The 13581-nt window shown below is 32.8% G+C and overlaps 1 protein-coding gene across 7 annotated transcripts in view; it reads right to left on the bottom strand.

Moving 5' to 3' along the window:
- Window positions 1-13581, bottom strand: part of CTNNA3 (catenin alpha 3) — a 1666571-nt gene that overhangs the window by 1207838 nt on the left and 445152 nt on the right. For all 7 annotated transcript variants that reach the window (XM_038534069.1, XM_038534067.1, XM_038534068.1 and 4 more), the window contains one exon: window positions 1016-1219. In XM_038534069.1, coding sequence (XP_038389997.1) covers window positions 1016-1219 — 204 coding nt within the window. The remainder of the gene's footprint in view (window positions 1-1015; window positions 1220-13581) is intronic.

The following is a 13581-nucleotide window of genomic DNA, read 5'->3' on the forward strand; positions in this document are numbered from 1 at the left end:
GCCAAAGTCATCAAATATTAAGAGTATGGAGATACATCAAATGTGCAGAAGGAGCCTTAAAACTTATTAACTAATTTTAGCACATTTCAATTATTCATATAAATTACTTATCCTGAACAATCCTAAATCTTCAACTTCACACCAAAAAGTCATATGCTTTCTAACTAATAATTTTCAAAATGTACCCTTATAATTCTTTAATTATTCCATTTATAAGGCAGATGAACAAAATATTTTATAAATATATATTATTATATATTAATTATATATATTATATAAATCCTTCATTTTGTTTAGCTCTATTATTTAAGGAAGCTTTATGAACGATATATGCCTCCAATGTCTTCAAGGCTTTCTTCTCTATTTTGAAAACAGCAATAAGATTTGAATGTAAGAATTGGCATAGATACTCCATAGATCGATGTAGATATGTACATATGAAATGAATATATCATATATAAAGATGATGAAGTGAAACTAAAAGCACCTTGAAACAAATACTTTTGCATCTCTCTAAATTTAGACAGCATTTTTATTATTCCTATGAGATAGCTAAAACTCCAAAAAAATTGTGACATTATGTCACATGTGAAAAAGGTTAGGAGTTAACGTTACAAATTACATGAGCTCCTTACACCTTCAAAAATTACCCCTGATTCTGCAGCATTAACCCTATCTAATACTGTCTAAACTCTAATTTTGTTATTCACCAACATAATCCTGCCCTTCTCATCATTTTCCTTTTATCCTTTAAATTGATGTCCAACTCATTTATTTTCTCTAACATTGACCCCTTTCCTCAACTAATATTTAAATACCACCTCAAACAAAACAATTACACAGTTGGATCCCATCCCTAGAAACTACTATATCAATGCTGTACTCTGTAAGCAGCACCCAAGCAGAAAGCCAACCTATGTAACACTTGTACTCATTTATAATTTATCACATTTGTACACAGAAAGAACTTCAGCACATATCAGTGTATGGGATTGGTGGAAAGCCAGTTACCTACATTGTTCATGTACTCTGAAAGCAGATCCTGGAGAGCCTGGCGAATGGCGTTGCATTCTGCAATAATCCGTTCCCGATGGAAATCTCTAGTGCATGAAGAGTCAGCTAATAGTGCAGCCCCACTGATAATAGCTTCAAGACGCTTCTCTAGTGATGGTCTAATTTCTTCCTCAGTCACTGTGAGCGGATCCAAGACAATTAAATTCTAAAGGAAGAATACATTTTGATAATTAGAACTCCATTGCATTGTTTTTAAGAAAAATAAATATTATTTCTCTTTCACAGTTATAATTCAGAGGTGATAATAAAGGAAATTCCATTTCCATGCATTATTCTAGGTAATAATTATTATTCAAATGAGAGATAAAAATTGTGCAATTATGAGCATCAAGTCTAGTGTCAGACAAACTCATATCCATATCCTGCCTTTCCCACTCATCAATACTGTGAGCTCAATCAAGTAGCATACCCTTTGAACCTTACCTTCCTGATCTGTAAAACTGAAATATTAATGTCTCATAAAACTGTTGTAAGAACTATGTGAATGCTTACTATAGTGCATAGCACATATTAACTATTATTTACAGTAGTCACCTTAATATAGAACTTTATGTAATATTTTCACATATATTATCTCAGGGCAATAAAGATATTGTTAACTACACATTTCAACTGATGATGAGTCAAGCTGAGGCTCTCTTGCCCAAGGTCACTGGGCAAATAAACAGTGATTTCAGAGGAGTTTCTGGGTTGTATAATACCTATTTCAATATTATTTTTATTATGCCTCACTCTAAATCATACACTCTAATTAACCTCAACACTAACATATCAAAGAGAATTCTGAATTTAATTATTTATTTAATAAGTAAAACACTATCTTCCATTTGATCTATTATAAATTCCAGCTATATCCCACTATTGGATCCTGACATGATATTTTTAATGTTTCCATTTTATGTAAGTTTTCAGGCAACAGAAGTCAACACAATCTATGGCCTATGAAGAAAAGATGGATAATATGAGGCTTTAAGGGTTCTTTTATTAAAATATATCAAGAAAAGAAGCCCTTCCAAGATTTAACCATAATGTGGTAATTGGAGAAAGAATTAGTATCAAATTAAAGCTCTCTGGAGAACCTGTAGCATAAAATGAAATCATATAATGATCTTCAAAATGTATGTGCATATGTGAGTATACACATACAAACACAAACACACAGAATGATCAGTGTATAATCTTACATATATGTATACACACATATACAGAGGTGTACATATATTGTGTGTATATGTATATCTTACATTAATCATTGCCCTACATTACATTATGATAAATCTTTGGAAATCAAAAGTAGGATAAAATTTTTAAAACTTCAATTCTAGGCCAAGCTTGGAAGAGAAAATCATTTCAGAAAGACAAAACGTTTCAAAACAATTAGAAAAAAAGAATTAGTACTATGTAATGTTCATATACTATATAAAATACAACTAGAAATAGATCTTTTATATAATTGGTGAAATGTCTTGAGATTATCCAGAATAATTCTTCCTCTCATGATTCTATTTCCTTCCTATTTTTCTCCTGTGTTAATGAGTCTCTCCATTTTTCTCTTTTATATGAACAAAAAAATGAAAAAAATAGAAAGGAAATTAATTTTACAAATATCAATTTTAACATTTTCTTTATCCAGTGCATAATCTTCTCAAATAGACAATAACTCTACCATAGACTTGGCCATCCATCAAGGACTCATTTACATCTAAATCTACCTCCTTATTTCATTTGCGATTTTTACCATGTCTTTCTTTGCCTGACTAATTTAGCACAAATATTCTATTCCAGTGTTTCATAACAATTATTAAACCAATTAAAATCTTTTTGAAAAGATCTCTTCAATGTGATATTATCACTAAGAAGAGACACTGAGGACAAAAGAACTGCTTGCTCAAATGCCATTAGAAGATGTGTTAGAAACAGTTAATATGTCTCCAGCTTATAATGTGTAAAACTGATTAAATTTCAAATGTTTATCTATAAGTATTGCTAGAAGAAATGTAATTTTAGATGTTCTGCCTATGACTTCACATCAGAAAACAACCTTTCTTATAGGATTAAGCTCACTGTAGCTCCTGCTCTATAAGACCAGTTCTCAAACAATCCTACCTTTGGATTATTACCTGCTTGACCCTTAAGCCAGATTCTTTCATCTCATCTAAACTCAAACTATTGCCTACTCTGACATCTGATACCCACATTCAGGCCTCTTGATTCTGCCTAAAACTACTGTCTTCCTATTTACATTCTATAAAAGTTTTTACTCTCCTTGTCATCAAATAAATGAAAAGGTGAGAGTTTTTTATATAACTTGAATGTTCTATAAAGTAGAATGGATATGTGATATCTACTGAAGTAAAAAATTATCTTTCCGAAACATCAGTAAGATGATGAAATAGGTTCCACACTTCATAGAAACTGATTTAACAATGACCCATGAACTAGAATACCTTTATAAAAGTCTTATTGTACAGCTGAGAAGTTCCAGCACCCCTGTGGAGCAAAAAACCAAAGAACAGAGCATTGAAGAGGAAAAAAAAAAAAAAAAAAAACTACCTTCCCTTTATCTGTGTCAAGATAGCACAGCCTAGAGCCTACAGAGACTGCCTTCACCTACAATTTATTGGGCTAGGAAAAGTGAGAGCAAAGTGAGCCCTCAGCTTCCCCAGCCTTGTGAAAAGGCTGTCCAAAAGGCCCACATCCATCTTTCCATACCCATACATTGAAAGCTTAATAGTCTTGGGTAAGAGAGAGAAAAAGGCAAGAGGTCAGAACAACCAATGCATGAATTTTAACCACTGGCAGATCCTACTAATTGGAGTATGGCTTCTAATAAGAACCCTGTCCATAACCCAGTAGGACCTCTGCCTATAGATCCTACAACAAGCCAAAATGTACTACCAGCATTCCATGTAACCCCTTTCTCCCTGTAGCCAACATCCCAAGCTCTCCTGCAGACATATGAGCTCCCACAGAGCACACAAATATTAGCATCTAGCTGTATCTGCTGGATTAGGAAGAGGTACATAACCTTGAACACTTCAGGGCAAAGCTCTCAGGAAGATAAATAGAAGAATCTCAGCACCTGCACCTGGCCTTGCTTTGCAGGATCAAGCTAAGATACACAGTCTAAGACCTTACCCCCAGGGGAATAAGGAGGAATAAACCAAGTGCATACATAGAAAGAGTCTGAGAGAACCCACTATCTCTAGCATCTTTGACTGGTGAAGATCTTTCTCTCCTGAAGCCAGTCATGCTTCAAATGAGACAGCATGCAAGGTTTCAAGGAGCATGAAGAATCAAAGAAATATGGTATCACCAAAGGAACAAAATAAAGCTCCAACAGCTGATTCTAAAAAAATGGAGATTTACTAATTGCCTAAAAAATAATTCAAAATAATCATCTTTACAAGTTCACCAAGGTAAGAGAGAGAACAGACAACTCTATGAAGTCAGGAAAATAATACATGAACAAAATGGTAAGTTTAACATAAAGACAGAAATCATAAAAAATAATCTCTGGGGCTGAAGAATACAATCACTGAATTGTATATCTACTAAAGAGGTCAAGAATCGCTTAGAACATGCAAAAGAAAGGATCAATAAACTCAAGAACAAATCTTTTGAAATTACGTAGTCAGAGGAACAAAAAGAAAAAAACTAGTAAAAAGAGTAAAGAATAATTACAGGTCTTCGGAACACCACCCAAAAAAATCAATATACATATTATGGGAGTCCCAGAGGAGAAGAGAAAGAAAAACGTTCAGAAATCTTATTTAAAGATATAATGACCAAAAAAAATTTCACAAACTGGGGAGGGAAATAAACACCCAGATCCACGAAGTACAAAGAACCCCAAACAGATTAAATATAAAAAGATCTTCATCTAGACATATTACAATCAGATTGTCAAAAGTCAAAGACAAAATAGAATTTTGAAAGCAGTAAGAGAAAAGCAACTTCTCTAATACAAGGGAGCCCCCATAAAATTATCATCACATTTCTCAGCAGAAATCTTGATTGCCAGGAGAAAGTGAAATGATATATTCAAAGGATTAAAAGAAAAAGGTGGCAACCAAGAGTACCATAACTGGCAAAGATGTTTTTCAGAAGAAAAGATAAAGACATTCCCAGACAAACAAAACCAAAGTTCATTACCACTAGGCCCACATTATAAAATATGCTAAAGAGTTCAAGTTGAAACAAAGCACACTAATTAGGAACATGAAAACATTTGAAAATGTGAAAGTCACCAGTAAAGATAAATATATAAATTCAAAATACTCTTAACATTGTAATGATGATGGATAAATTACTTACAACTGTAGCATAGCAGTTTTAAAAAGTATTAAAATAACCAAATCTACAAATATTTGCTAATGAACACAGCATTAAAAAATTTAAATTATAATAGGAATAACAAAAATGTTAATATAAAATATAAAAATATATTTTGGGGGGATTAGTTGGTTGAGTGTCCAAATCTTGATTTCAGCTGAGGTAATGATCTCAGGATCATGAGATTGAGCCCCACATTGGGCTCCATGCTCAGTAGGGAGTCTGCTTGAGATTTTCTCTCTCTCCCTCTCTCTCTGTTCTTCCCCCACAAGAATAAATAAATAAATAAATCTGTTTTTAAAAAGTATATGGTTTTTGTATACTGTCAAAGTTACATTATCAGTTTAAAATAAACTATAAAATGTGTTATGTAAGCCTCATGGTAACCATAAAAAAAATAATCCTGGGGCTCCTAGACAACTCAGTCAGTTGAGTGTCTGACTCTTGATTTCAGCCCAGGTCATGATCCCAGAGTTGTGGAAGTGAGGCTTGTGTCAGACTAATCAATAATTAAAAATCACCCAACAAAGAAAAGCATAAGACCTGAAGTTTTCTCTAGTGAATTCTACCAAACATTTAAAGAAAAAAATAATACCAATCCTCCTCAAACTTTTCCAAAAATTTGAAGAGAAGGAAACAGTCCCAAACTAATTTTGAAGCCAGCATTTCCCTGATATCATACCCAGACAAGGATAACTACAAGGAGAGAAAAAGTAGAGGCCAAAATCCCTGATGTACAGCAATTCTCAACAAAATCCTATCAAACTGAATCAAGAGCATATTTAAAAGAGTATACATCATGACCAAGAGGGATTTGTCCTGGGATGCAAGGATGGTATGACATATGCAAATCAATAAGTGTGATATATACCACATTATTAAAAGAAAAGATTAAAACCATATGATCATCTAACTAGACACAGAAAAAGCATTTGACATAATTCAATAGCTTTTATGATAAAAACTGTCAACAAACAGATATGGAAGGATTATACATCATCACAATAAAGATCACATATGACAAGCACATCATTATTGCACTAAATAATGAAAAGCTGAAAGTTTTTCCTCCAAGATAGGAAATAAGACAAGCATGGCCACTCTTTCCACTTTTATTCAGCATAGTACTGGAAGTCTTAGCTAGAGTAATTGGACAAGAAAAAAAAAAGACATCCAAATTGTAAGGAAGAGGTAAAGTTGTTTCTGTTGCAGATGACAGGACCCTATATACATATATATATATATAAAACTCTAAAGATACCAACAAGAACTGCTAAAACTAAAAATAAATTCATTAAAGTTACAGAATAAAAATCAATATACAGATATCGATTGCATTTCTATACACTTAAAATGAACTATTACAAAAATTGTAGAAAACAATCTAATTTGAAAAGACAATCTAATCCAAAAGAATAAAAATACTTAGGAACAATTTAGCAAAGGAAATTATAGATCTGTATACTGACATTACAAAACATTAATAAAGAAATTGAAGAATAAGATAAATAAGTGAATAAATGGAAGGATATCTTACATTCACAGATTGAAGATTTATATTGTTAAAAAAAGTCCAGATACAACTCATATAATCTACTAAGTCAATGCAATCCCTGACAAAATGTCAATGACATTTTTCATAGAAATAGAAAAAACAATTCCATAATTCATATAGAACCAAAGACCCCCCAATAGTCAAAAATCTTAAGCAAGAAGGACAAAGCTGGAAGCATCACACTTCCTAATTTCAAACTGCATTACAAAACTTTAGTAATTAAAACGCCACGGTAATGGCATAAAAGTAGCCACATAGATATAGAACAGAAATAGATTCCAGAAATAAACCCATCATATACAGTCAACTAATTTTCAAAAAGAATGCCAAGAACACACAACGTGAAAAATAAAGTCTCTTCAATAAATGCTGCTGGGACAACTGGATAATTGCATACAAAAGGATGAAAATGAACCCTTACATTACACTATGAACAGAAATCAATGTAAGATAAATTAATGACTTGGGGCACCTGGGTGGCTCTGAGGTTAAGCATCTGCCTTTACATAGCTCAGGTCAAGATACCGAAACCCTGGGATGCAGCCCTGAATGGGGCTCTCTGCTCAGCGGGGAGCCTGCTTACCCCTCTCCCCCTCCCTCTGCCTTTTCCCTTAACTCGTGCCCTCTCTCTCTCTCTCTCTCAAATAAATAAATAAAATCTTTTAGAAAAGATGAATTAATGACTTAAATGTAAAACTTTGAAAGTGTAAAACTCCTAAAAAGCAAATATAGGGGGAAAATTCCTTGATGTTGCTCTTGGTAATGCTTCTTTGCATACATGTGGCAATGAAAGTAAAAGCAGACAAGTGGAATTACATCAAACTAAAGAATTTTTGCACAGTAAAGGAAACAATCAACAAAATAAAAAGGCAACCTAGAGAATGGGAGAAGATATTTGCAAACTGTATATGTGATAATGGGCTGATATCCAAATTATATAAAGAACTCATGAAACTTAATAGCAAAAACATAAAACAAACATACAAAAACACTTCAATTAAAAAATGGGCAAAGGATTGAATAGATATTTCTCAAAAGAAGTCATACAAATGGACATTAGGTATATTTAAAAGTGCTCAAGAGCATTAATCATTAGGTAAATACAAATCAAAACCACAGAGATATCACTTCACATCTTTTAGAATGGCTATTATTAAAAATACATTAAATGTATTTTTATGTATTAAAAATAAATAAAATTATACATGCATGGGAAGTCTTGGTGACAATGTGGAAAAAAGGAATCCTTGTGTATTGTTTGTAGGAATATAAATTGGTACAGCCATTATGGAACACAGTATGGAATTCCCTTAGAATATTAAAAATAGAATTACCATATCATCCAACAACCCCACTCTGTGTATTTACCTATAGGAATTGACATCAGGACCTCAGATACCTGTAATCCCATGTTCACTGCAGCAATATTCATAATAGTCAAGAACATGAAACAGCCTACATGTCCATCAGTAGATAACTGATAAAGAAAATGTGGAATATATGTACCATAAAATATTATTCAGCCTTAAAAAAGAAAAAATCCTACCATTTGTAATAACATGGACCTGGAGGACAATATGGTAAATGAAGCAAGCCAGACACAGACAAACAAATATTTTATTATCTCCCTTATACTTGGAATCTAAAATAGTCAGACTCATAGAAGCAAAGAGTAAACTAGTGGTTTTCAGAGATTTGTGGGAGGTGATGGTCAAAGGGTACAAATTTTCACTATGCAAGATAAATTCTTCAGATCTTCTACACAGCATAGTACCTGTAGTTAGCAATACTATATTGCATACTTAAATTTTGCTAATAGGGTAGATCTTATGTTAAGTGTTCTCAGCACAAGATAATAATAAGGTTGTTGATAATGATGATGGTGGTGATGATGAAGAAAAAGAAGAAACGACATGATGTTATATTTTCAAGAGTGCACTCTGTTGAACATAGAAAATATTTTCCCTTTCTTCTAGGCTTTGCTCAATATACACTTACCTGCCTCATACTCTGCCGACAGAAAAATGTTTTCTCAAAAAAGAGCCCTAACCTCATTGTATTCTAGAAGATTGTTTCTATTTAGGAGGTGGTATGCCTTAGAGATCATAAGACCAGGTATAACTTATGGGAGCAGATAGCCTAGCTCATTAGCTATGAGTAAATTTATTCATGTTATTATCATCCTTCATATTCTCCTCTTTCAGCATCTTATAAATTCTTTGGTTAGGGAATTTGATTCCTCATTTTTCTTCATACTACTCAGAATTGAAGACTCTAAGTAAGTTGTACAAGATCATTCAGCTGGTATGTAGCAGAAGCGAAATTTTGTCCAATCTTATTTCCAGTTCCATGTTATAACTACCATGTAATTCTGCTTTCATTGTTTCATGTAATCATCACCAACCTCCTTGTGAGATATTATCATAAATTTATAAACGTTAAAACTGAAAGTAAGCAATATTATGTAATTTATCTAATAATATTCTTAAAAGAGAGGATTTAGGACACGACAATAATTTTACAAAACTTACAATTCATATAATTTCCTACTACTCTAGGGAAGCTGACAACCACCTAGTATACCACTCCACTGACCTCTCTCAATACAATTTTTCATCCATTTTTTTCTTCTCATCTGTCCACAGGATGATCTTTATCCTTCTCTCTCCCTTTCACCCCCTCTCTGTTCCTCTCATGCTCTCTCCCCTTCATCTCCTTCTTTTAAAGGCCAACTTCTTTCTGTGCTCTGATCTCAAGCTTCAAGTTATCTTCAATTATTCCTTCCTTACATTTTCAATCCATCTTCTGGGGCTACTATGGTGTTAGGTACTATGTCAGGGATTGGTAAGGGAAGAGAGAACATCCCTGCCTCCTCAGAGGACTCATAGCCTAGAGGAACTGACAAATATTAAATAATTAGATAAGTATATAACTACAATGTGGATATGTGGTATAAATAAAAAGAATTAGAAGTTAAGAATAGGTTAGTTAGGCATAACACTGGACAATTGGGTGCAGATCAAGACAGTTAAAGACAATGCAGCCAAATAAGCTCCAGGGATTCATAGGATTCTCAGGGAAGGGTTGGGATTTCCACAGAACATGAAATTGAAAGTTTAAAAGTAATCATATCCAGATCTTATCAGATCTTGAGTAGGGATCAGGGTTATATTTATAAGGAACTTAGAGCAAGAGGCAGAAGACTGTGATCTATGAAAATAACCCAAAGGAAAGAGATTGGCTTTATTCCTAAAATAATTAGCTAAAGCACCCAGACTGAACTTGAATAGGACACAGAAAACAGCCTGAAAGGCAGAGAAGAGGTCCATACAGTCAGAAAGAGAACATATATAGGAGTAAAGAAAAATTAGAACCTTAAAAAGAATGATTAAAATTCAATTGTAAAATCTTTGGCACACTCATAAGTATTAAAAAAAAAAAAAAAGAGGTGTATGACCCATAGATGGAGAGTGTGATAACCAACCTAAATAATGATACAGGGAATGACTTAAAATGCATAAATCTTCCAATGGAGTAGCTATGATTTAAATCAACATTGCGGATCATTTTTCTTTTTTGTTGCAGCCTAAAGCCTATCTTTCAGGAAAGAACATATAATGTAAGATTATTTTAGTCAATATGAGTTATGGCGAAAGAAAACTGTGGCCTTGAGAAACACAGAAATAAATGCTAACTTTTGAGAAGACTGAGATCATGGCTTTATATGTATTTGGAAGTGAATGATGTGAGGTGAATCCATATAAAATAAGTTAGAAAGACTGACAGAATATATTGCAGAATTAAAAAAACAAAAGTTGTAGCATGATATCTACAGTGCCATCATATACATTAAAAAAAAAAAAAAAAAAAACAAGCGGGTGGCCTGGGTGGCTCAGCGGTGTAGCACCACCTTCAGCCCAGGGTGTGATCCTGGAGACCCGGGATCGAGTCCCATGTTGGCTCCCTCCATGGAGCCTGCTTCTCCCTCTACCTGTATCTCTGCCTCTCTGTGTGTGTGTGTCTCTCATGAATAAATAAATAAAATCTTAAAAAAAAAAAAAACAAGCATACAACATACTTTAGATTTCCCCTGATCACACAAAATATATTAGAGCCTAGGAAAAGGTCTAAAGGAAACATACTAATGCCATAGTACTTGCTATATCTGAAAAGAATCCAGACTGAGATGGTGGCCAATGTTTTAATTTCTTAATAATAACCTAATTGTCTATTACTTATAAAACTAAGTGCTAATTAAAAACTCAAACTCTTAATTTTTGTTAAAAAATGACAACTATTAAACATGTATTATTCTATTACATTCTAAATATCAATTAAATATTTATTTTGGAATCATAATAGAAAAAATCATCCTTCCTTTCTTTACCAGAATTAAGTGTGTGTGTGTGTGTGTGCGTGATATTAAGTTTTCATATTAATTAGCTTGAAGGATTTCAACTAAAGCTATATTGGGTTCAATGCTACAAATATATTTGGTTAATATATGTCTTTTTAAAAAAATAAAGACATATGACCTTGAAGTACCAGGGCTATCTTCTATATATTTTTAAATTTTTACTTAAATTCCATTTAGTTAATATACAGTGTAATACTAGTTTCAGGTGTATGATTTAGTGATTAATCACTTACATACAATGCTCAGTGCTCATTATAAGTGCACTCCTTCCTTAATCCTCATCACCTACTTAACCCATCCTTCACCCCCCACCTTCCCCATCAGTAACCATCAGTAACCATCAGTTCTTTATAGAGCTCTCTATCTTAGTGGAGCTTTAGAATAAAAAAATAAAAAATAAAGATGCTATGCTTTGCCCCCCACTCACATTAAGAAAGTAAGTTAAACTGCCTAAGCCTTTATTTTATTCCTTTTAGAGTGGAGGAAATAAAACCTGTATCCATCATATTGGATTGAATTTCATGTAGCTTTACAACATATTTTAATAATTGTCGGGTAAATCCCACATCATAGTTTCCTTGCTAATACTACTTCTACCTTTTTTTTTAAAGATTTTTTTTATACATGAGATACACAAAGACAGAGACATAGGTAGACATAGGCTCCCAGCGGTGAGTCTGATGTGGGACTCGATCCCAGGACCCCAGGATCACGACCTGAGCCAAAGGCATATGCTCAACCACTGAGCCACCCAGGCACCCCTACTTTTACCTTTATACATACTACAACCTATTCCTGATTAATAGAGCCACAGTATACTATGAAGGAAGCTACACTTCCTAAAACAGAATACTCAATGTGCTACACAGACATGTATCAGGCAGTTATTCTTTCCCCAAATATTTATTAATCATCCAACATATTTCAGATTCTGAGCTAGGCTTTGGCCATGACTTACCAGGAATATAGGAAGTTATAAAAACTCTTAAGCAAGCTAGAGTATAAAATCAATAATGCTAGAAAAAGTTTTCTGTATTTTAATAAACAAGATGTAATAAATCCTATTCATCATTCACACACTCTATATTCTATGATGAGATTGATCCGATTTACATTCAAAACACTAAAAATCTTACACCTATTCTCCAAAGTGAAATTGCCTATCAAAAGAGATGTAGCTATGATTATAATCAAGTACCAACATTCTTCACAAAACCACATGCAAGTGTTTCAAGTTGGGAGCAGCAGAAATAATAACCACATAGCAGAAATAATGTTCCTCAAGCAACTACATTATCAATCTTCAGAGTGAGTGATAAAAATGGAATAAAATTTCTCCTTATGATTAACAACAGAAAATACTATTGAGAGAACTCACAGGCTCTTCTTTGTCTAAAATATCCATTATTTTACTGCATTTTCACTTAAATAAATTAAAGAAGGGAAGTTCCAGATAGGAAAAAATATAAAGAAAGACAAAATGTGAGAAATAAACTATCAATTAGCAAAATGCTCAATAAATATTATTTACACTATTTTGGTAAACTAGTTAATTTACACATACAAAGTTAACTATATATTCAGTTATATTAAATAAAAATGTACATAATTAACATTCTGTTGTGTATTAATATAATAGAAAAACAGAGAATATTTTAGAAAGACATTCAATATACTTGTAAATTAAGTTAGGTATATGCAGACTCCCTTAAAATTTTTCTTCTAAATGATGAGTGCAGACCATTTAAATAGCCCAATGCATACTATGATAGTGGTTTTACCAGAACATCAATAAAAATTTTAGTCATCTAATTCATTTCACCTGAGGTAGTAACCTCTTCTCTTAGACATATTTATGTCAGAGTTCAGCATCTGTCTATGCACAGCACCACATCATGAACTGTTTGCTTCCATTTTATCAGGTTATATTAAAAATAATATAAGCTTTCAAGAATTTTATTTTCAAGATCTTTTTAAAAGAACTGTAAAATTCCAAGAAGACATTTTGATTTTGTTGTAATATTGATTATAATCCTGCATGAATCTTAGTGTATTCATACCAAAATGTTGTTGACTGAGACAATATATCTTAATGAAGGATCAAGTTATATCTTTGTTATTGATTATTTACTTGGAAATAATCATGTGTTTACATGTTTGTCATCTCTACTTATGGTATGTTTTTAAACCATGTGTAAAA

This window comes from Canis lupus, chromosome 4 (assembly GCF_011100685.1).
Source record: "Canis lupus familiaris isolate Mischka breed German Shepherd chromosome 4, alternate assembly UU_Cfam_GSD_1.0, whole genome shotgun sequence".
Classification (NCBI taxonomy): domain Eukaryota; kingdom Metazoa; phylum Chordata; class Mammalia; order Carnivora; family Canidae; genus Canis; species Canis lupus.